The sequence below is a fragment of the Macrobrachium rosenbergii genome, chromosome 9 (genome assembly GCF_040412425.1).
Source record: "Macrobrachium rosenbergii isolate ZJJX-2024 chromosome 9, ASM4041242v1, whole genome shotgun sequence".
Lineage (NCBI taxonomy): Eukaryota > Metazoa > Arthropoda > Malacostraca > Decapoda > Palaemonidae > Macrobrachium > Macrobrachium rosenbergii.
In genome coordinates this window covers 49,966,043-49,989,393 of record NC_089749.1, presented here as the reverse complement: position 1 = coordinate 49,989,393, position 23,351 = coordinate 49,966,043, and the positions used below count along the sequence as shown (strand labels likewise).

General features: G+C 39.2%; 1 protein-coding gene across 1 annotated transcript in view; it reads left to right on the top strand.

Annotated features, from left to right (window-relative positions):
- LOC136841778 (uncharacterized) overlaps positions 1-23,351 on the top strand; it is a 100,720-nt gene that overhangs the window by 53,406 nt on the left and 23,963 nt on the right. The window contains exons 16-23 of the mRNA XM_067109064.1: positions 8,194-8,589; positions 13,625-13,741; positions 15,401-15,796; positions 16,774-16,890; positions 18,772-19,155; positions 20,127-20,243; positions 21,881-22,276; positions 23,232-23,348. Coding sequence (XP_066965165.1) covers positions 8,194-8,589; positions 13,625-13,741; positions 15,401-15,796; positions 16,774-16,890; positions 18,772-19,155; positions 20,127-20,243; positions 21,881-22,276; positions 23,232-23,348 — 2,040 coding nt within the window. The remainder of the gene's footprint in view (positions 1-8,193; positions 8,590-13,624; positions 13,742-15,400; positions 15,797-16,773; positions 16,891-18,771; positions 19,156-20,126; positions 20,244-21,880; positions 22,277-23,231; positions 23,349-23,351) is intronic.

Sequence of the window (23,351 nt, the reverse complement as noted above, 5' to 3'; positions counted from 1 at the left end):
AGAGTGCTTACCCACCCCCTGGTCGCTACCTTGGATCCCTCGCTCATGGCCTATACCATCCCCCTCCTAGTGTCAGTACGCGCTTTTTTCCCAACCGAGTGTCGTTCTCAGAACAATATCTCGGGGGGAGAGAATTTGTGTTCATGTTGCCAGTTAGAGTTTCCCACCTGACTGTCTTCCGTTGTTCACACGCTATGACATTTACATTCGTTCTATTCACTTAGAACACCTATAGTTCCCAGTATCTACTCTCCGCCGACTAGCTATCTTTGTGTTTTCTCTGCTAGGTAGTCGGACGTTCTTGTTGCCTTCCACTCCGGTGGGTATGGTGTTTGGTCGGACGGTGCTCACTACACCTCCTCCGCCGTCACCATATTGGAGTACAGGACTCCCCCGGCTCCAAGCAGAAATATCCACTTTTATAGTTGACCTTTCCCTAGATGCATATATATTTATTCATTTTATATATATATATAATTTTATGTTTATATACTACCCTTTTGGGACCTTTCCGTCTCTCCGGATTAACTCCGGCGGTCCCTTTAGGTTATCTTGCATGTTCCAGTAGGCCCCTTAACCTCCCGGTTCACTCCGGCGGGATCTATCTGGATATTGTTTATATATATATATATATATATATATATATATATATATATATATATATATATATATATATATATATATATATATATTATTTATTTATTTATTTATTTATTTATTTATTACCTTGTAGATTAACTGGCCTTTTGGGACCTTCCCGTCGCTCCGGATTAACTCCGGTGGTCCCTCTAGGTAGTTGATCTTGCATGTTCCAGTAGGCCCCTTATACTCCCGGTCAGCTCCGGTGGGACCTACTTGGATAACTATTATGCTAAGACACTGCTCCGGCATTCCACTCTGGCAGCCCTATCAGCATACTCATATACCGGTCAACTTACAGATGGTGCGTTGTCAGGAGCAGGGGTGCACCGCTGTGCTACATCAAGCCAGCGGGCATGAAGTGTGCAGGTCCCACTCCGGGTGTGCTGTCCACGTGGGGGACCTGGTCGTCTGGCACCCTGATGGTTGTGAGGTGTGCTACGCCCTCTACGAACAGGTTCTGGATGAGTCGGTAAGTTAGTTTTCCACTTCCGATTCACGTTCACCTTCAGTTTTGTCTCTTATGGATAATTATAACATATTCTCCCTTTAGGAGGCTCAGTCACCTGACTTTCTCCCCCTTCCAGATTGACCGCAGGTCTCGGGACTCTTCGTTGTCGACCCTCAAGACCTGGGTCAGCGGCTTCGGGAGGAACGTCGGGGCAGGAAAGCCCTACATCTTATCTAAGGACGTCTGCAACGTTCTCTTCCCCGGCGCCTGGATCTCAGCTTCAGTTGCGGACCCGCCCCTTGATCGCTGGGATCCGGGAAATGACGCAGCCCTCCCAGGAAGAAGTCACTGCATGCGGAGTTGTCGCCGAGGATGTTATGGCCCTTAATCTCGACCTCGAGCCTATGAATGTGGACCTGGAATTGCAGGCAGGTAAGGGGGTAAGTGAGGCAGGTGATCTTCTTTTTAGTTCTCCTTCTTCCACTGCTTCTTCCTTCCGAGGATTTGTGAAATCCTCTTGCCTTATGGACGGTGCAAGGTCTACCGTCCCTAAGGTTAAAGCTGTAAAGAAAAAGACCTTAAAGTCCCAGAAAGTCCACTCCGGGGTTCCCTCGAAGACGTCACGGCCCCCTAGCCCCGTGCCGTCTACGAGCAAGGCCTCTACTTCTGGGAAGGGAGCACGAGCTAAACAAAGTAAGGAGGTTCCCACCCCTCCTTCCTTTGATGCTGGAGCGTTTGCAGAGCTTCTTATGAAGCAGTTTGACAAAAGGGTTGACGACAAGCTGTCGCAACTCTCAAGTCAGCTGTCTTCATCTAACGCTTCCGTGCTCTCGTTGTCGGAAGAGGTTAAGTCTCAAAGGACTTTAATCTCCGGGTTCATGAGTGGCGGAGCGGCCAACAAACCCTTCTCCATCCTGGACACCTGCAGCCTACCTCCTTTTGATAAAGGAAACCCCTGGAGCCTGACCCTCTTTGCTCCCCAGCATGAGGGTACCCTCACTATCGAGGGCCTAGGCACTCGTAGGCTGGAGGAATTGGAATTCTTCCCTCCTAACCTGAAATCACCTTACGCAGGTTATGCCAGGCTTACTGAGGAGGCATGGGTTCGGTCCGATAAGGTCCCCAAGGAAACTGTCATCTTCCCGAGGGACCAGGCCCAGTCGGCCCTACTACGGACTTTGTCGGAGTGGCAGGCGGAGAACACCAAACTCACTCCGGCAAAAGGTGCCTTTACAATGTTCTCTCTGGGAGAAGTTCTCCCCACCCCTTGCACCTCTAAAGTGGCCTCCCTCACCAACCAGGCTTGTGTAGAGGGTAAGCCCCTTCCTCATCTCCGGGAGACAGATCCCACCTCTCTTGTCTTACCCGGAGATTCTCAGTATTGGGTAGGAGCTCCGGATACCTTCACGGTTACTCGGCTGGACCCTGGCTGCGCTTCTAACCTCTTCAGCGAGCAACTCCCTAGGATCCCGGAGTCGCTCCTGAAGGCTGAAGCTGAGTCTAAGGACAGACTCAGTAGGTCCTTAAACTCTCTGACTTTGGCAGAGGCAACGTCAGTAGTATATAGCGAAGATGCGCTATTCCAGGTACTGACGAAATCTGTCTTAGGGAGTTTTCAACAGGACCTGTATGACTTCGTCAAGGTCCGGTTGAACTGCCGGAAACACATCTTTTCGGCAGCCTCCATCCGTCATGAGCCTAACAGGCTCATAAAAAGCTCCATCTGGGGAGCTAACCTCTTCCCCCAGGAAGAGGTTGATGCGGTCCTAGCCGAGGCAACTAGGGCCAACCAGAGTCTCCGCTCCCGATGGGGTTTATCCTCTAAGAGGAAGCAGTCTGAGCCCGCCGGAACTCATCCCAAGCCAGGGAAAAAGTTCAAAAAGTTTAAACGGCTCCCGACTCAGACTGTCTTGCAGGCTGTCCAGGTCCCTGTCCCTGGTCATCCTTCAACCTCACAGCCTCAACCTCAACCTCAGTATGTGCTGGTCCAACCAGCCCATCAACCTCTCGCTGCCCCATCATACGTCTCCTCCCCAGCTTACAGTGCTTCTCATGAAAGCCAGGGTGCATTTCGGTCCATCCAAAATGCAAAGGGAACAAGAGCTAGGGGGTACTTCCGAGGTAGAGGAACATCCCGCTCCTCCTCCAGAGAAAGGGGAGGCAGAGGCTCCAGAGGAGGCAGACCCTCTCCCGCCCAGTGAGATATCTCAGGTAGGCGGGAGGTTATACCATTTTCGGGACCAGTGGAGCTTCAGTCCCTGGGCTCAGAGCATAGTCTCCAAGGGACGGGGGTGGAGTTGGAACAGAAGTCCTCCCCCCCCAAGTCAGGTTCCATCAATTACCCTCCAAGGCTCTGAAGGACTTTGTGAAAGATCTATTATTAAAGAGGGCAATAAAGAAAGCGAGACATCTGAAATTTCAAGGCAGACTGTTCAGTGTTCCAAAGAAAGGTTCCAGTCAGCGAAGAGTAATTCTAGACTTGTCCTGTCTAAATTCCTACATTCAATGCGACAAGTTTCGAATGCTTACAATCTCGCAGGTTCGGACCCTACTGCCCCGTGGAGCCGTAACCACCTCTATAGATCTTTCAGACGCCTATTATCACGTCCCGATTGCGAGAAGGTTCTCTCCTTATCTGGGGTTCAGACTAGGAAATCAGGCATACTCATTCAGGGTCATGCCATTTGGTCTCAATATAGCTCCCAGAATCTTCACCAAACTGGCAGATACGGTAGTTCAGCAACTCCAGTCTCAGGGGATCATGCTAGCCGCATACCTAGACGATTGGATTGTTTGGGCATCCAGCGTCAACGAATGCCGGAAAGCAACAGCCATAGTAATCGGCTTTCTGGAATCACTGGGCTTTCAGATAAACAAGGAGAAATCCCGCCTAGTGCCGGAGAGTCGCTTTCAATGGTTAGGAATCCAATGGGACCTGTGTGCACACAGACTATCTCTTCCGCCGGCCAAACGGAGAGAAATAGCAAAAGCAACCAGACAGTTCCTCAAGAACAAGAAAGCTTCCCGTCGTACCCAAGAAAGAGTCTTAGGTTCTCTTCAGTTAGCTTCAGTGACGGATCTTCTTTTGAAATCCAAACTGAAAGACATAAACAGGGTATGGCGGAGTCGAGCCAATGTCAGGTTCAGAGACAAAATATCTCTGATTCCGCCGATTTTGAAAAAGAGATTCCGGCCTTGGACGACTGTCAAGAGCTTATCGAAGTCAGTGCCTCTTCAGTTTCCTCCGCCATCACTAGTGATTCACACCGACGCTTCCCTAAGCGGGTGGGGAGGATACTCCCAACACAAGAAGGTACAGGGGACTTGGTCTACCATGTTCCGCCAGTTTCATATCAATGTCCTGGAAGCTATGGCAATCTTTCTAACCCTGAAGAAACTGCGTCCGAACAATCTGATTCATATAAGATTGGTCCTGGACAGCGCAGTAGTAGTACACTGTTTAAACAGGGGGTTCCAAGTCGAGTCGGATCAACCAGGTTATGATAGCAATATTCTCTCTAGCAAACAAACACCAGTGGCATCTGTCTGCTACCCACCTTGCAAGGGTCCGGAATGTCATTGCAGACTCCCTATCCAGGACAACTCCGCTGAAGTCGGAATGGTCCCTGGACAAAACTTCATTCAAATGGATTTGCAATCAAGTTCTGGGTCTCGAAGTAGATCTCTTTGCAACAGAATGCAACCACAAACTACCTTGTTATGTTGCTCCCAACCTGGACCCTCTAGCTCACTCCACAAATGCAATGTCCATAGATTGGAACAAGTGGAAAAGGATCTACCTCTTTCCTCCAGTAAACCTGTTACTGAAAGTCCTTCACAAGCTCAGGACATTCAAGGGTCAGATAACCCTAGTAGCTCCAAACTGGCCGAAGAGCAACTGGTTTCCACTTCTTCTAGAGCTGAAGCTTCGGTGTTTGCAAATTCCCAACCCGAAACTGACGCAAATAGTACAAACTCAGACTGTGTCAGCTTCCTCAAGAATTCAGAATGCCCTGGCTTTGTGGATTTCATGAAGTTTGCAGCTCAGAAGGATGCTAATATTGATCCTATTAACACTTTGTTCCTAGAATCAGATAAAAGGGAATCCACTCTTAGACAATATGACTCAGCAGTTAAGAAATTAGCACTCTTCTTAAAAGAATCTGAAGCTACTGTAATGACCACTAATTTAGCTATTTCATTTTTTAGGTCATTGTTTGAGAAAGGTCTGGCCTCAAGTACCATTACTACAGCAAAATCAGCTTTGAAAAAGATATTTTTACACGGGTTTAAGATTAACTTAACAGACTCTTATTTTTCGTCTATCCCTAAAGCCTGTGCTCGTTTAAGGCCAGTAACCCGCCCACATTCGGTTTCCTGGTTCTTAAATGATATTCTTAAGTTAGCCTCAGAAATAGATAATCATAATTGCTCTTTCACTAACTTATTGAGGAAGACCTTATTTTTATTAGTTTAGCTTCAGGTGCTAGAATTTCTGAACTGTCTGCCCTGTCTAGAGAACCCAATCATATTGATTTCCTTCCATCAGGTGAAGTGTTGCTAGCTCCTCACCCTAAGTTCCTAGCTAAAAATGAAGATCCTCGAGATAGGTGGTCTCCTTGGAAGGTCATCCCCTCCCACAGGACCTGTCTTTATGCCCAGTCTTTACCTTGAAAGCCTATTTAGACAGGACCTCACACATAACTTCCGGGCCTCTGTTTGTAAGGGAAGGGGAGGAACTATCTCTTTGAAAGCCATTAGGCAACAGATCCTGTATTTCATTAAACATGCAAACCCAGATTCAGTCCCAAAAGTACATGACATTAGAGCAGTGGCCACCTCCACTAACTATTTCCATTATATGAATGTCGAGGATCTTTCAAAATACACGGGGTGGAAGTCTCCCGTAGTTTTTAAACGCCACTACCTGAAATCACTAGAAGCTCTGAAATTCACTACAGTGGCGGCAGGGAACATCGTTCCCCCAGTTTAATTCTTCTTAGTACTCAGTCACTCTCCTCCCTCTCTACCTGCCTCATTTATTCCCTTCGGTCATCTCCAGGTCAGGCATGCTTCACAGCCTATCTCCTGACCATGTCATAGTTTTGTCCTGTCTATTTGTTTAATTTAAATGTTACATGTATTATCTTGTGGGACATAGTTTCCCCACCTTAGTTTTAAGTATAATGTTTAGTACCTAATTTTCACTTTTATGTACTCACTAATATTGTATTAAATTTAAGTATATTTATTATATCATTATTATATCTTAATACCACATCTTGCTACTGGGATAATTAAAACTCTTGTGGAAATTTAGTTTTATTACTTTCCTCTACAAGTCTCCTTTTGTTTCAGGATGGTATTTTGATTTCTCTGTTATTATTTCACCGGGTGACACAGGTCGGAAAACCCAGAAAAAGGATTTTGACAAAGGAAAAATCTATTTCTGGGGAGAGACCTGTGTCACCCGGTGACCCTCCCATGATTCCTTCTTTCCCCCCCCCCCCCTGGTAAAATACCATTCCAGGATGGGGTGCTAATGTGGAATGTGGGTGACGCCAGCTTGTTTACAGTCCACGAGTGGTGCGGGGTTTGTAACAGCACCTCACTCGGTGGGACTTTTGACATTGGGAATGTTTACAGGGCGGGAGGCCTGTGATTGTGACAATCTCACCCTTTCTCATACACGACTCCATTTCATGGAGCTCGCACCGAGGTAATAGTAACTCCGGCTTAACTTTTTAGCTTTTCTCTGGTATATTTAGCAATAGCTTTACCTAGAAATAAGTGCTGAAAGGTTATTTCACCGGGTGACACAGGTCTCTCCCCAGAAATAGATTTTTCCTTTGTCAAAATCCTTTTTTTATGTTTACAAGTTCTTGTAGATAAAGTGAGAATTATGCTCTTTTCAGTGTCATTTTCAGTTACCAGAGGTCTTCCAAAATGTTTGATAACCCTGTTTTAATCCAAAGTTATTTATTTCAGAAGTGCTGTGTATGTTAATTTATCGCTTTTAATATTTGTTACTTTTATATTTGAAATAATCCTTGCATAAATCCCTTACTCACCTCCAGATAAAAGTTGTATGGATGAGAGAGAGAGAGTTTGCTCTAGAGAGAGGTATCGGTCATGTAGAAAGTGTTTCTTTTCAATTATCGTAACATGGAAGAAAGGGTAGAAGGTAACATATTTGAAAGAAAATGTCATCTCCAGTATAAAGAATGACTTCCTGCAATGTAGCAGGAACAGTAGTTACTATACATAGTCAGCCATTAATAAAGTTTCTTGATCAGTTCTTGACAGTTTCACATAGCTCTGGACTTATGATGGATGTCTAAGGTCTTGTATTATATAATGCATATGATACACATACCTATGGAACTTGATATATATTACAGTATTCCCATTTTCAAAATACGTCAATGTCTATTCATCAGTTACTGTGGACATAGCTATTTAGTAGACTTCTGTACTTACCAGCTGTATTATCATGATTATGTTTTGCTTTGCTACCAATTTAGATGTGATTCATCTATAGATAAATCTGTTGGTTTGTATGTTAAATGTAAAATACAGCTTATTTTAGTATTTTAGAGTAGGAACGTTGTGGAATTGCAGTTAGCTGTAAGGTATGTAGAAAAAGTTGAGTGCAGGCTATTTTATATGGTCTTTGTAACTTACCAGAAAGGCAGATCCCTAGAACCTCTGTTAAGTTGAGGTGCTAGATATTTAATATTATAGTGGTGGTGTCCAGTTCCAATTGTTGACAAATTTACAAACTATCAATGTGCAAATGATGACACCTAATAAATTTCAGGTTAAAGCCAGAGAATATGAATACAACAAACCTTTTAGGGTTATTACAGTATCGGTATAAAAATTAGAAATATGGCTATTAACACTTTGGATGTTATTGTAGACTGTATCTTTATTCATCACTTTATAAGCCAATATTCTTCTTTTAGTTCATTATGTGAGACATTAGACTGTAAACCATGTCCTCAAAATGTTAAATATATCAGTAACCTTTACTGACAAAACATTGAACATTAGCATTAATATGCAAGGTTATTCTATGTATCCTTTTTTCTACTTAATAGGTTGTTCAGACATATACTATAAACTACAGTACAGCACAATCAGCACAGTTGGTTGGGACACCTCTACAGAGACCACGTCTGGAGAGAGTATAATGACTACGCCACAGGAGATGAATACGTTCTCAGACACACCCACTACAGGAGGCATACCACTGGCAAGAAGCAGACGTGGGATAGATTGGGAATATATATATTATTATGTGTATTATTATAAATTCCCATGGTGGTACGATAATAACGGCAATACAAGCTGGTATGAAGAATACTCTGAAAACCAGAATGAATTAAAAAAGAATAACCTTGTTTTGAATGGTATTGCTTACACTGGCAGCTGTGAAGAATTAGTTTGCATCGGTAGAGACCACATCAACAGAACAGGAGCAATTCACCCAAGGTGTGAGTATTTCAACTTGAACTGGAGTAGCTTTATTGAATCTTATTAAGTAACGTGTCATTGTAAACGTGATGTAAACTTATCATTGTATATGCAGATAAATTTTATTTTATGCATTGTATATGTACATAGGTACATATATTCTTAAAATAAGAAAAGTCTTGAATAATGGATCACTTACTACCAGTCTGCATAATGAACAGAGTATGCTACTTATATATTTTGAATCACTGTATAGTAGTGTAAAGTAAACCTCCCTTATTCGCGGGGGATGCGTTCCAGACCCCCCACGAATAACTAAAATCTGTGGATACTTAGAACCCCCCTCTAAAAACGCTTATAACTGTTTATCATGAAAGGTCAAACACCAAAGTATGCTTAAAAACACCAGCCTATTTCAGATATACATTAAACTATTACCTTATTATTGTATTAATCTTTGAAATGATATCATTAATATAATTTCGAAGCCATCTTAAACATTTTATCATTACAAATATATGTATGTACTGTATGGCTTACAGCTGTGCGTGAAAATAATCCAGTCCCCCCCTATGTATTCAGCCACGCACATTTTCTTTCATACAGTTACAAGCTGTCCCGTTTGATTTAGAGGGGGAACCATTGGTACTTATATGTAATTCACGAGAGAGAGAGAGAGAGAGAAAACATTTTTTTAAAATGTATGCACTTTTAAAAAAAATTTAATACTACATACATATTAAGATTACTACATACGTAAATCATACGGGTACACACCAGTGATGAATGTTGATTAAAGATGATTATGATGAATTAGCTGTGCAGTCCAATTAGTGACGATGAAGATACGACTGCATAGCAAAGCAGAGGAGTTACAACTCATCTGTGGGTGCCTCTTCACCTTTGGGAGGCACTTCTTCAGTTGATTTGGGAGGCACCACTTCAGGCGATTGGGGAGGCACTACTTCAGGCGATTGGGGAGGCACTTCTTCAGGCGATTTGAGAGACACTACTTGGGGTGATTTGGGAGGTTTTGGAGGGCCCTTCTTCATCCGTTTGATGAACATGGTGATAGGCAGCTGCTGTCGCTGCTTCTTCATGGTGGTGAGGGCTTGATTATAGGGCTCCAATGCTAAATCAGGGATGTTTGAAAACTTTAAGGAGCATTCCATGTAAGGATCCTGTGTTGAAACATACTCATGTATCCTTGATCATTCTCTTAACGTGGGACAGACGTTCCAAAGTCAGGCCGCCCTCTTCTTCCTCCTGCTCCTCCCCTGAACCTGGCGTATCTTCTTCCTCACTGGCAGATTTAAGGTCTTCCAATCCTGGTCCGTCAGGGGGTCAGAGTGGGCATCAATGAGGGTGCCGATTTCATCCTCGGTGATGTCCTCGAAGCCTTCTCCACCTTGAATTCTGCCAACTGGACAGCCTTATTAATGGCCAAATGTTGAATTTCTTCATGAGAGAAGCCCCTGTAATCATGAACACACTCCAGCCACAACTTGTTCCAGCACTCGTTCAGGGTCTCCTTCTCTTTGTCATTCAGTGATCAGTTGATGATGGTCAGACGTGGCAATCGTGAATTTACGCCAGTAGTCTTTTAGCATCAGTTCACTGTCATTGTCCATTGCATTCACAAGGTGCTGGAGGGAGTTCCCGTACAGAGTGCCTTGAAGGCACTGATCACGCCTTGGTCCATAGGCTGGAGGAGAGAGGTGGTGTTGGGAGGGGGGAACTCAAGCTGGACTCCCTTGTAATAAAGATTGAGAAGGTGGCCACCAGCATTATCCATAATCAGCAACACCTTGAACTCCATTCCCATGTCATTCAGGTATTCCCTAACTTGAGGGATGAAGCTCTGATGGAACCAGTGCTCTGTAAGGAATTTGGTGATCCAGGCCTTAGGGTTATGCATCCAGAACACAGGAAGCAATGCCTTGTTCGTATTCTTGAGGGCCCTGGGGCTTGCAGCCTTGTAAATGAGGCCTGGTTTAAGCATGAAACCAGCTGCATTCCCACACATGATGAAGGTAACCCTATCCCTCTAGGCCTTGAATCCTGAGGCTTTAGCTTCTTCCTTCATGAGGTATGAACACCTGTTCTGGATGGTAACCCTTCTCCTCAATGATTTTCTTGAAGGTCTCCAGATATTTCGTGGCTGCTTCAGTGTCTGCAGAAGCCGATTCCCCATGCAAAGTAACAGACTTTAGGTGGAATTGCTTTTGAAATCGGAGGAACCACCCCTTGCTGTCCTGGAAACCTTGAGGCGCTGATGATGGTCCTGCTTGGGGTTCTTCCTCTCTTCTTCTGCTGCTTGTGTAGGCACTGGTTCATCAAAGCCTAAGAATTCTAATTCCCCTTCTTCAACGCCTTCCTCTGCCTATACTACTGTGTCATCACCTTCCGTAGCAGTTGATAACTGCTGGTAGAGATGTCATGCTTTCTTGCGAATGATGTTAGAGTCAAGGGGCACGTTCTTCTTCCGGCAGTCCTTTATCCAGAATGCCAGAGCAGATTCCATCTTCATGATTGTTTTATCCTGCACTGTCACAACTGTCTTTGCACTACCGAAGTAGCTCATACTCACAGACTTTCGTATCTCTGCCTCTTTCTTCTTTATATATCGCACTGTGCTCTCATTAACATTAAAATGGCGGCCAACCACGGCAAAACTTTTGCCCTCCTTTAACACGTCAAGAACTTTCACCTTCTCCTCGAGTTTCATGACAGTCTTCTTTCTTTTAGACTCTTTGCCAGAAGTCTTGGAAGGAGCAGGGCATTTTTTAGGAGGCATTGTAGGCCCGAATACCACTGATGCACAAAGATTAAGAAACCAAACACAAAGATGCGCGATTTCACACGGTAAGAAGATGCTGCGAACTACACATGAACTGAGAAGGATGCCATGGATGCAGTCTCCCAGAATTCCATATTCGCAAGTTGGTCGTGAATGTTCAGCCAATCAATGCCAATTGAACAGCCAATGAGCGCCAAGGAAAATGAATGGCGCTTCTGGATTGGCTGCTTTGCAGATGACAGCCAATAGTGTGTCGAGTATCATTGGTCCTGGGTACACAGCGTCCAGCATCTCAAGTTCTTTATATTTGTGGAGAGGTGGCTTGGGTGGAGCACTTTTAAGAAAAACAAATATATGTTATTGATGAAATTTTGCTGTGTTTACATTAATATATTACAGTACTGTAATATTGGAAAATTAGTAAATCTTTTTTCATCATACAAAATGTACTTACAGTAGTCATGAATATATACTTAGTATGTACATGAAAATGCTACGTACCACAGACATAAAGATACGTACCCTGCTATTCCTGTTGTCTTACGTATTTTAGATATGCTCTATGTACTACCTGTAGTACTACGTATCATCCTAAAACACTTTTTGTATGTAATATTTAAAAATCATCCTACAACAAAACATTTAATAAGATGTACATTACTATACTGTATGCGCAGAATATCAATGTTAGTATATGTACGCGCAATACAGTAGTACTATGCGTACACCATAGCAGCAAATTATCGGCAAATGACCCAATATACTCGTTTCATTGCTATTTCTCGTCTGTGTGTTTTGCGTGTACAGTACTATGGACTAAGAATAATTTTTGAAATCGTGCATTGAGATGTCCTCTGAATGCTCTGCTTCTTCTAAGGCCTCTGGCAAATAGCCTACAAATAATGACTGATGAGAAGAAAGTAGACATGATTATGTTAAGAGAGGGCAAAAGTCATGGAGAAGTAGCAGCCCATTACAGCATGACATTAATTGCGGTCGCCTGCATTTAGCATGAACAAGGTAAAATACTCAAGCAGGCCTACCATACCACCCTCGTTGCCATGTTCAAATACCTTAACATGACAGCGCCTCCTATCATTTATCATACTGCACAGCTAATTCAGCATCATCATCATCTACAGTATACTGTAATCAACATTCATCACCTGTTACTACCCGTATGATTTACATTTATTATTTATTATTATTACAGGTACTCAATGTAGTATTAAATAATATTATTATTTAATAATTTCTATTACTATTATATATACTATAGTATTATTATTAACTTAATGTTATTATACAATAAATAATATGAAAATACAGAATATTCCTATACGAAACAGACAAAAAATCTGCATCCGCAAATAGGCAGGTTCCTTGCGAATATTTTTATAGATATGTTCCACAGAAAAACCAGCGAATATGTGAGTTTTCCCGCAAATAAATTTTAGGTAGGTTCCACAGAAAAACCCGTGAATGGGTGAGTCCACGAATCATGAGAATGCAAATATGGGGGGATTACTTTATTCATCTAAGGTCAAAGGAAGGAGCACTTTTAGCTCGGAATGATTAAATCAAGACAAGTGAGAGTGATACATATGAGTGTTATGCAAAACAGTGTGTCATATCTTCTTAATTCTGTTCTAAAGCTCCAATTGAGAGATGTACTGCTTTTTCCAGTTAATGTACTTGGAAAGTCTTTATTTAATTGTCTCTTAATAAACTTGCCACCTAAAACCCCCCTTCTTAGCCTAAACCCCCACTGTACTCCACCTATCAATCCTTTATTCATCTGTGTCACATTTCCACTCAGAAACTTTACCATGCACATTCCCTTACATACTATTCTAAGTAAGATAATGACTTTATAATTATTAATCTTTTCTTCGACCTTTACCTTTAAGGAAAGGTACAATAATTAGTGTTCTCGCCACCCCTGATCCTTTTGCACATCCAGAAGTACCCGGTACACTTCGATTGATCACTCGTGCACACTTTCTGCAGTGTACCACATCATTTGACTTGTAATTCCATGATCTCCAAATGTCCTTCCACTCTTCAAACTCTTTATGGCTGTCCTTATACCATCAACAACCAGCTTTTCCTAAATTAGGGAATATGCATGGTATGTCTGAGTTGGAAGTGGTTGACACATACATATTAGATTCTCAGCTTTTATTATAATTATTTATAGTTGTTATTACTAACATCAAAAGTAGTGTTGGCAATATATATATCCATTTTTCTAGGCTGTTTTTACAATGGTGACTGGTATCATCACGGCTATCCAATGTACCAGAATAACTGCAAAGCACAAGTGTGTTCAGAGGGCAGTTGGGTGGAAGTTGATCACTTTGACCCATATTGTAAGTAATTACTCAACAAAACTTTTTTCTAAATATGGTAAGACAGCAGTCATGAATTATTATCATTTTGTGTAATTTTAATGAATGGAAAATAATAAATGTATGGACTTACAATTTTAGAAGCTGAAATTGATTAATTTACTTTCATCATAAACCATTACAGTTCTATACAATATTTCCAATATCTCCAGTAAGTTTAGCAACTAATTTTGGAAGACGACTTAAAAGGAAGAAACTGTAAAGCCATGTGTTAATAGAAGCTGATGTTGAAAAGGAATACTATTTGGTGTTTACGTACTCTTACACCTTGCAATGGAAGTAGACCAGACAGTGTTATGGTTAAAGTACAACTGAAATATTTGATATAAAATGATGAACAAGAGAGTTGCAAGAATATGCTTTTGAAACTAAAAAGGAAAGTGACTATTTTATGTTTACAAGTTCTTGTGGACAAAGTGAGAATTGTTCTCTTTTCAGTGTCATTTTCAGTTACCGGATGTCTTCCAAGATGTTTGATAAACCTGTTTTAATCCAGAGTTATTTATTTCTGAAGTGCGGTGTATATTACTTCATCGCTTTTAATATTTGTTGCTTTTATATTTGAAATAATCCTTGTATAAATCTTTACTCACTTCCTGATAAAAGTTGTATGGACGAAAGAGAGAGTGTTTGCTCTAGAGGGAGTTAGCAGTCATGTAGAAAGTGTTTGTTTTCAATCATCGTAATGTATGAAAGAAAGGGAAAAGGTAACATATTTGAAAGAAAATGTCATCTCCAGCAGAAAGGATGACCTCTTGTAATGTAGTAGGAACAACAGTTACCATAAATATTCAGTCATTAATAAAGTTTCTTGATCAGTTCTTAACAGTTTCACATAGCTCTGGACTTGTGATGGATGTCTAAGGTCTTGTATTATATAATGCACATGATTTGCATACCTATGGAACTTGATATATACTATAGTATTCCCATTTTTAAAATACCTTACTCTCTATTCATCAGTTACTGTGGACATAGCTATTTAGCAGATTTCAGTACTTACAGCTGTATTATCATGATTATGTTTTGCTTTGCTACCATTTTAGATGTTATTCATATATAGATAAATCTGTTGATTTGTATGTTAAATGTAAAATACAGGTTATTTTAGGTAGGAACTTTGTGAAATTGCAGTTAGCTGTCAGGTATCTAGAAAATATTTGAGTGCCGGCTATTTTATATGGTCTTTGTAACTTACCATGAGGGCAGATCCCCAGAGCATCTGTTAAGCTGAGGTGCTAGATATTTAATACTATAGTAGTGCTGTACAGTTCCCATCTTCGACAAGCTTACAAACTATCAATGTGCAAATAATGAGAGCTAAATAAATTTCAGGTTAAAGCCAGAGAATGTGCATATCGTAAACCTTGTTGGGTATTACAGTATCAGCATAAAATCGAAATTAGAAATATGGCTATCAACACTTTGTATGTTACTGTAGACTGTATCTTCTTTTATCACTGTATAAGCCAATATTCCTCTTTTTGTTCATTATGTGAGATATTAGACTGTAAACCATGTCCTCAAAATGTTAAATATATCAGTAATTTTTACTAACAAAACATTGAACATTAGCATTAATATGCATGGTTATCCTGTGTATCTTTTTCTATTTAATAGGTTGTTCTGACATATACTATAAACTACAGTACGGCATAAGCAGCACAGTTGGTTGGGATACCTATACAGAAACCTCGTCTGGAGAGAGTATAATGACTATGCCACAGAAGATGAATACATTCTCAGACACATCCACTACAGGAGGCATACCACTGGCAAGAAGCAGACGTGGGATATATTGGGAATATATATATTATTATGCGTATTATTATAAATTCCCATGGTGGTACGATAATAACGGCAATACAAGTTGGTATGAAGAATACGCTGAAAGCCAGAATGAATTAAAAAAGGATAACCTTGTTTTGAATGGTATTGCTTACACTGGCAGCTGTGAAGAATTAGTTTGCATCGGTAGAGACCACATCAAGAGGACAGGAGCAATTCACCCAAGGTGTGAGTATTTCAACTTGAACTGGAGTAGCTTTATTGAATCTTACTAAGTAATGTGTCATTGTAAACATGAAATAAATTTATCATTGTATATGCAGATAAGTTTTATTTTATGCATTATACTGTGTATGTAGGTTTGTACATATATTCTTAAAATAAGAAAAGTCTTAAATAATGGATCACTCACTACCAGTGTCTGCATAATGAATAGAGTAGGCTACTTGTATATTTTGAAGCACTGCACAGAAGTGTATTCATCTAAGGTCAAACGAAGGAGCACTTTTAGTTCAGAATGATTAAATCAAGGCAAGTGAGAGTGATACACATGAGTGTGATGCAAAACAGAAGAGTGTTATATCCTCTTAATCCTGTTCTCAAGGTCCAATTGAGACATGTACTGCTTTTTCCAGTTACTGTACTTGGAAAGCCTTTATTTAATTGTCTCTTAATAAACTTGCGATCTAAAATCCCCCTTCTTAGCCTCAACCCCCACTGTACTTCACCTTTCAATCCTTCATTCTTCTGTGTCACATTTTCAATCAGAAACTGTACCATGCACATTCCTTTTTATACTACTCTAAGTAATATAATGACTTTATAACTAATAATCTTCTCTTTGGCCTTTACCTTAGTTGAAAGGTAAAATAATTAGTATTCTCACCCACTCCTGATCCTTTCCCTCATCCAGAAGTACCCTGTACACTTTGATTGATCACTCATGCACACTTTACGTAGTGTACCACATTATTTGACTTGTAATTCCTTGGTCTCCAGATGTCTTTCCACTCTTCAAACTCTTTATGGCTGTCCTTATACCATCAACAACCAGCTTTTCCTAAATTAGCAAATATGCATGGTATGTCTGATTTGGAAGTGGTTGACACATAAAAATTAGATTCTCAGCTTTTATTATAATTATTTATAGTTGTTGTTACTAGCATCAAAAGTAGTGTTGGCAATATATATATTCATTTTTCTAGGCTGCTTTTACAATGGCGACTGGTATCATCATGGCTATCCAATGTACCTGAATAACTGCAAAGCACAAGTGTGTTCAGAGGGTAGTTGGGTGGAAGTTGATCACTTTGACCCATATTGTAAGTAATTACTCAACAAAACTTTTTTCTAAATGAGGTAAGACAGCAGTCATGAATTATTAACATTGTTTGTCATTTCAATGAGTGGAAAATAATGAATGTATGGACTTACAATTTTAGAAGCTGAAATTGATTAATTTAGTTTCATCATAAACCATTAGAATTCTATACAATATTTCCAATCTCTCCAGTAAGTTTAGCAACTATTTTGGAAGTCTAGACTTAAAAGGAAGAAACCGTAAAGCCATATGTAATAGAAGCTGATGTTGAAAAAGAATACTATTTGGTGTTTAGGAACTCTTACACCTTGCAGTGGAAGTAGACCAGGCAGAGTGTTATAAAACAATGAACAAGAGAGTTGCAAGAATATGCTTTTGAAAGCAAAAGGAAAGTGACTACAGGTATTTTATGTTTACAAGTTCTTTTAGACAAAGTGAGAATTATGTTCTTTTCTTTGTCATTTTCAGTTACCGGAGGTCTTCCAAAATGTTTGATAAACCTGTTTTAATCCAGAGTTATTTATTTGTTACTTTTATATTTGAAATAATCCTTGTATAAATCTTTACTCACTTCCTGATAAAAGTTGTATGGACGAGAGAGAGAGAGAGAGAGAGAGTGAGTTTGCTCTAGAAGGAGTCAGCAGTCATGTAGAAAATTTTTCTTTTGAAATATTGTAACTTATGGAAGAAAAGGAAAAGGTAACATATTTGAAAGAAAATGTCATCTCCAGTAGAAAGGATGACTTCTTGTAATGTAGCATTAACAGAAGTTACCAAAGTAGAGTTTTTTTATCAGTTCTTGACAGTTTCACATAGCTCTGGACTTTTGATGGATGTCCAAGGTCTTGTATTATATAATGCACATGATTTACATACCTATGGAACTTGATATATACTACAGAATTCCCATTTTCAAAATACCTCACACTGTATTCATCAGTTACTGTGGACATAGCTATTTAGCAGACTTCAGTACCTACAGCTGTATTATCATGATGATGTTTTGCTTTGCTACCATTTTAGATGTGATTCATCTGTGGATAAATCTATTGATTTGTATGTTAAGCATAAAATACAGGTTATTTTAGAGTAGGAACTTTGTGGAATTGCAGTTAGCTGTAAGGTATCTAGAAAATATTTGAGTGCAGGCTATTTTATAGGGTCTTTGTAACTACTAGAAAGGGAGATCCCTAGAGCATCTGTTAAGTTGAGGTGCTAGATATTTAATATTATGGTGGTGCTGTCCAGTTCCCATCTTCGACAAACTTACAAACTATCAATGTGCAAATCATGAGAGCTAAGTAAATTTCAGGTTAAAGCCAGAGAATTCGTATACAGTAAACCTTGTTGGGTATCATAAGCCCTTTGTTGGCTGAGTCGGTTTAGCTTCAGACTGTCACTCGATGGGCTGGAGTTCCATTCCCCCGGCCAGCTGATGAAGAGTTAGAGGAATTTATTTCTGGTGATAGAAATTCATTTCTCACTATAATGTGGTTCGGATTCCACAATAAGCTGTAGGTCCCGTTGCTAAGTAAGCAATTGGTTCTTAGCCACGTAAAATAAGTCTAATCCTTCGGGCCAGCCCTAGGAGAGCCGTTAATCAGCTCAGTGGTCTGGAAAAACTAAGGTATACTTATCTTTATTACAGTATCAGCATAACAAAATTAGAAATATGGCCATCAACACTTTGGATGTTACTGTAGACTGTATCTTCTTCCATCAGTGTATAAGCCAATATTCTTATTTTAGTTCATTATGTGAGATATTAGACTGTAAACCATGTCCTAAAAATGTTAAATATATCAGTAACTTTTACTGTCAAAACATTGAAGATTAACATTAATATGCATGGTTATTCTGTGTCCTTTTTTCTATTTACTAGGTTGTTCTGACATATACTATAAACTACAGTATGGCATAATCAGCACAGTTGGTTGGGACACCTATACAGAGACCACGTCTGGAGAGAGTCTAATGAGTACGCCACAGAAGGTGAATACATTCTCAGACACATCCACTGCAGGAGGCATACCACTGGCAAGAAGCAGACGTGGGATAGATTGGGAATATATATATTATTATAAATTCCCATGGTGGTACGATAATAATGACAATACAAGATGGTATGAAGAATACTCTGAAAGCCAGAATGAATTAAAAAAGGATAACCTTGTTTTGAATGGTATTGCTTACACTGGCAGCTGTGAAGAATTAGTTTGCATCGGCAGAGACCACATCAACAGAACAGGAGCAATTCACCCAAGGTGTGAGTATTTCAACTTGAACTGGAGCAGCTTTATTGAATCTTACTAAGTAATGTGTCATTGTAAATGTGATGTAAATTTATCATTGTATATGCAGATAAGTTTTATTGTATGCATTATAATTGTGGTTATGTACATATATTCTTAAAATAAGAAAAGACTTAAATAATGGATCACTCACTACCAGTCTCTGCATAATGAACAGAGTATGCTACTTGTATATTTTGAAGCACTATATACTAGTGTACTCATTGAAGGTGAAAGGAAGGAGCACTTTTAGCTCAGAATGATTAAATCAAGGCAAGTGAGAGTGATAAATATGAGTTATGCAAAACGGAAGAGTGTCATATCTTCTTAATTCTGTCCTAAAGTTCCAATTGAGAGATGTACTGCTTTTTCCAGTTACTGTACTTGGAAAGTCTTTGTATAATTGTCTCTTAATAAACTTGCCATCTAAAATCCCCCTTCTCAGCCTAAACCCCCACTGTACTTCACCTATCAATCCTTCATTCATCTGTGTCGCATTTCCAATCAGAAAATGTACTGTGCACATTCCGTTTTATACTATTCTAAGTAATATCATGACTTTATAATTATTGATCTTCTCTTCAACACACACCTTAGTTGAAAGGTAAAATAATTAGTATTCTCCCCAGTCCTCCTGATCCTTTCCCACATCCACAAGTACCCTGTACATTTTGATTGATCACTCATGCACACTTTCTGCAGTGTACCACATTATTTGACTTGTAATTCCATGATCTCCAGATGTCTTTCCATTCTTCAAACTCTTTATGGCTGTCTTTATAACATCAACAACCAGCTTTTCCTAAATTAATAAATATGCTTGGTATGCATGAGTTGGAATGGTTGACTCATACATATTAGAGTCTCAGCTTTTATTATAATTATTTATAGTTGTTGTTACTAACATCAAAAGTAGTGTTGGCAGTACATATATCCATTTTTCTAGGTTGCTTTTACAATGGCGACTGGTATCATCACGGCTATCCAATGTACCAGAATAACTGCAAAGCGCAAGTGTGTTCAGAGGGCAGTTGGGTGGAAGTTGATCACTTTGACCCATATTGTAAGTAATTACTCAACAAAGCTTTTTTTAAGTATGGTAAGACAGCAGTCATGAATTATTAGCATTGTGTGTCAGTTTAATGAATGGAAAATAATGAATGTATGGACTTACAATTTTAGAAGCTGAAATTGGTTAATTTACTTTCATCATAAACCATTAGAGTTCTATACAATATTTCCAATCTCTTCAGTAAACTTAGCAACTAATTTTGGAAGACGACTTAAAATGAAGAAACTGTAAAGCCATATGTAATAGAAGCTGATGTTGAAAAGGAATACTATTTGGTGTTTACATTCTCTTACACCTTCCAATGGAAGTAGACCAGGCAGAGTGTTATGGTTAAAGTACAACTGAAATATTTGATATAAAACAATGAACAAGAGAGTTACAAGAATATGCTTTTAAAAATAAAAAGGAAAGTGACTATTTTATGTTTACAAGTTCTTGTGGACAAAGTGAGGATTATTTTCTTTTCAGTGTCATTTTCAGTTACCAGATGTCTTCCAAGATGTTTGATAAACCTGTTTTAATCCAGAGTTATTTATTTCAGAAGTGCTGTGTATATTACTTCATCGCTTTTAATATTTTGTTGCTTTTATATTTGAAATAATCCTTGTATAAATCTTTACTCACTTCCTGATAAAAGTTGTATGGACGAAAGAGAGAGTGTTTGCTCTAGAGGGAGTTAGCAGTCATGTAGAAAGTGTTTGTTTTCAATTATCGTAATGTATGAAAGAAAGAGAAAAGGTAACATATTTGAAAGAAAACGTCATCTCCAGCAGAAAGGATGACCTCTTGTAATGTAGTAGGAACAACAGTTACCATAAATATTCAGTCATTAATAAAGTTTCTTGATCAGTTCTTGACAGTTTGGCATAGCTCTGGACTTATGATGGATGTCGAAGGTCTTGTATTATATAATGAACATGATTTACATACCTATGGAACTTGATATATACTACAGTATTCTCATTTTCAAAATACTTACTCTCTATTCATCAGTTACTGTGGACATAGCTATTTAGCAGATTTCTGTACTTACCCGTTGTATTATCATGATTATGTTTTGCCTTGCTACCATTTTATGTGATTCATCTATAGATAAAACTATTGATTTGTATGTTAAATGTAAAATACAGGTTATTTTAGAGTAGGAACTTTGTGGAATTGCAGTTAGCTATAAGGTATCTAGAAAATATTTGAGTGCAGGCTATTTTATTTGGTCTTTGTAACTTACCAGAAAGGCAGATCCCTAAATCATCTGTTAAATTGAGGTGTTAGATATTTAATATTATAGTAGTGCTGTGCAGTTCCCATCATTGACAAACTTACAAACTATCAATGTGCAAATAATGAGAGCTAAATAAATCATACCGTAAACCTTCTTGTGTATTACAGTATTAGTATAAAAGCAAAATTAGAAATATGGCAATCAACTCTTTAGATGTTACTGTAGACTGTATCATCTTTCATCACTGTATAAGCCAATATTCTTCTTTTAGTTCATTATGTGAGATATTAGACTGTAAACCATGTCCTCAAAATGTTAAATATATCAGTAACTTTTACTGACAAAACATTGAACATTAGAATTAATATGCATGGTTATTCTGTGTATCCTTTTTTCTATTTAATAGGTTGTTCTGACATATACTATAAACTACAGTATGGCATAATCAGCACAGTTGGTTGGGACACCTATACAGAGACCACGTCTGGAGAGAATATAATGAGTATGCCACAGAAGATGAATACGTTCTCAGACACATCCACTACAGGAGACGTACCACTGGCAAGAAGCAGACGTGGGATAGATTGGGAATATATAAATTATTATGAGTATTATTATAAATTCCCATGGTGGTATGATAATAACGGCAATACAAGCTGGTATGAAGAATACTCTGAAAGCCAGAATGAATTAAAAAAGGATAACCTTGTTTTGAATGGTATTGCTTACACTGGCAGCTGTGAAGAATTAGTTTGCATCAGTAGAGACCACATCAAGAGGACAGGAGCAATTCACCCAAGGTGTGAGTATTTCAACTTGAACTGGAGCAGCTTTATTGAATCTTACTAAGTAACGTGTCATTGTAAACATGATGTAAATTTATCATTGTATATGCAGATAAGTTTTATTTTATGCATTATATTTGTAGTTATGTATGTATATTCTTAAAATAAGAAAAATCTTGAATAATGGATCACTCACTACCAGTCTCTGCATAATGAACAGAGTATGCTACTTGTATATTTTTAAGCACTGTATACTAGTGTATTCATCTAAGGAAGGGGCACTTTTAGCTCAGAATGATTAAATAAAGGCAAGTGAGAGTGATACACATGAGTGTGATGCAGAACAGAAGAGTGTCATATCCTCTTAATCCTGATCTCAAGTTTGAATTGAGACATGTACTGCTTTTTCCAGTTACTGTACTTGGAAAGTCTTTATTTAATTGTCTCTTAATAAACTTGCAATCTAAATTCCCCCTTCTTAGCCTCAACCCCCCCCCCTATCAATCCTTCATTCATCTGTGTCACATTTTCAATCAGAAACTGTACCATGCACATTCCCTTTTATACTCTTCTAGGTAATATCATGACTTTATAATTATTGATTTTCTTTTCAGCCTTTGCCTTTGTTGAAAGGTAAAGTAATTAATATTCTCACCCACTCCTCCTGATCCTTTCCCTCATTCAGAAGTACCCTGTACACTTTGATTGATAACTCATGGACACTTTCTGCAGTGTACCACGTTATTTGACTTGCAATTCCATGATCTCCAGATGTCTTTCCATTCTTCAAACATTTTATGGCTATCCTTATACCATCAACAACCAGCTTTTCCTAAATTAATGAATATGCATGGTAAGTCTGAGTTTGAAGTGGGTGACACATACATATTAGATTCTCAGCTTTTATTATATTTATTTATAGTTGTTACTAACATCAAAACTAGTATTGGCAATGTATATCTATTTTTCTAGGCTGTTTTTACAATGGCGACTGGTATCATCATGGCTATCCAATGTACCTGAACAACTGCAAAGCACAAGTGTGTTCAGAGGGCAGTTGGGTGGAAATTGATCACTTTGACCCATATTGTA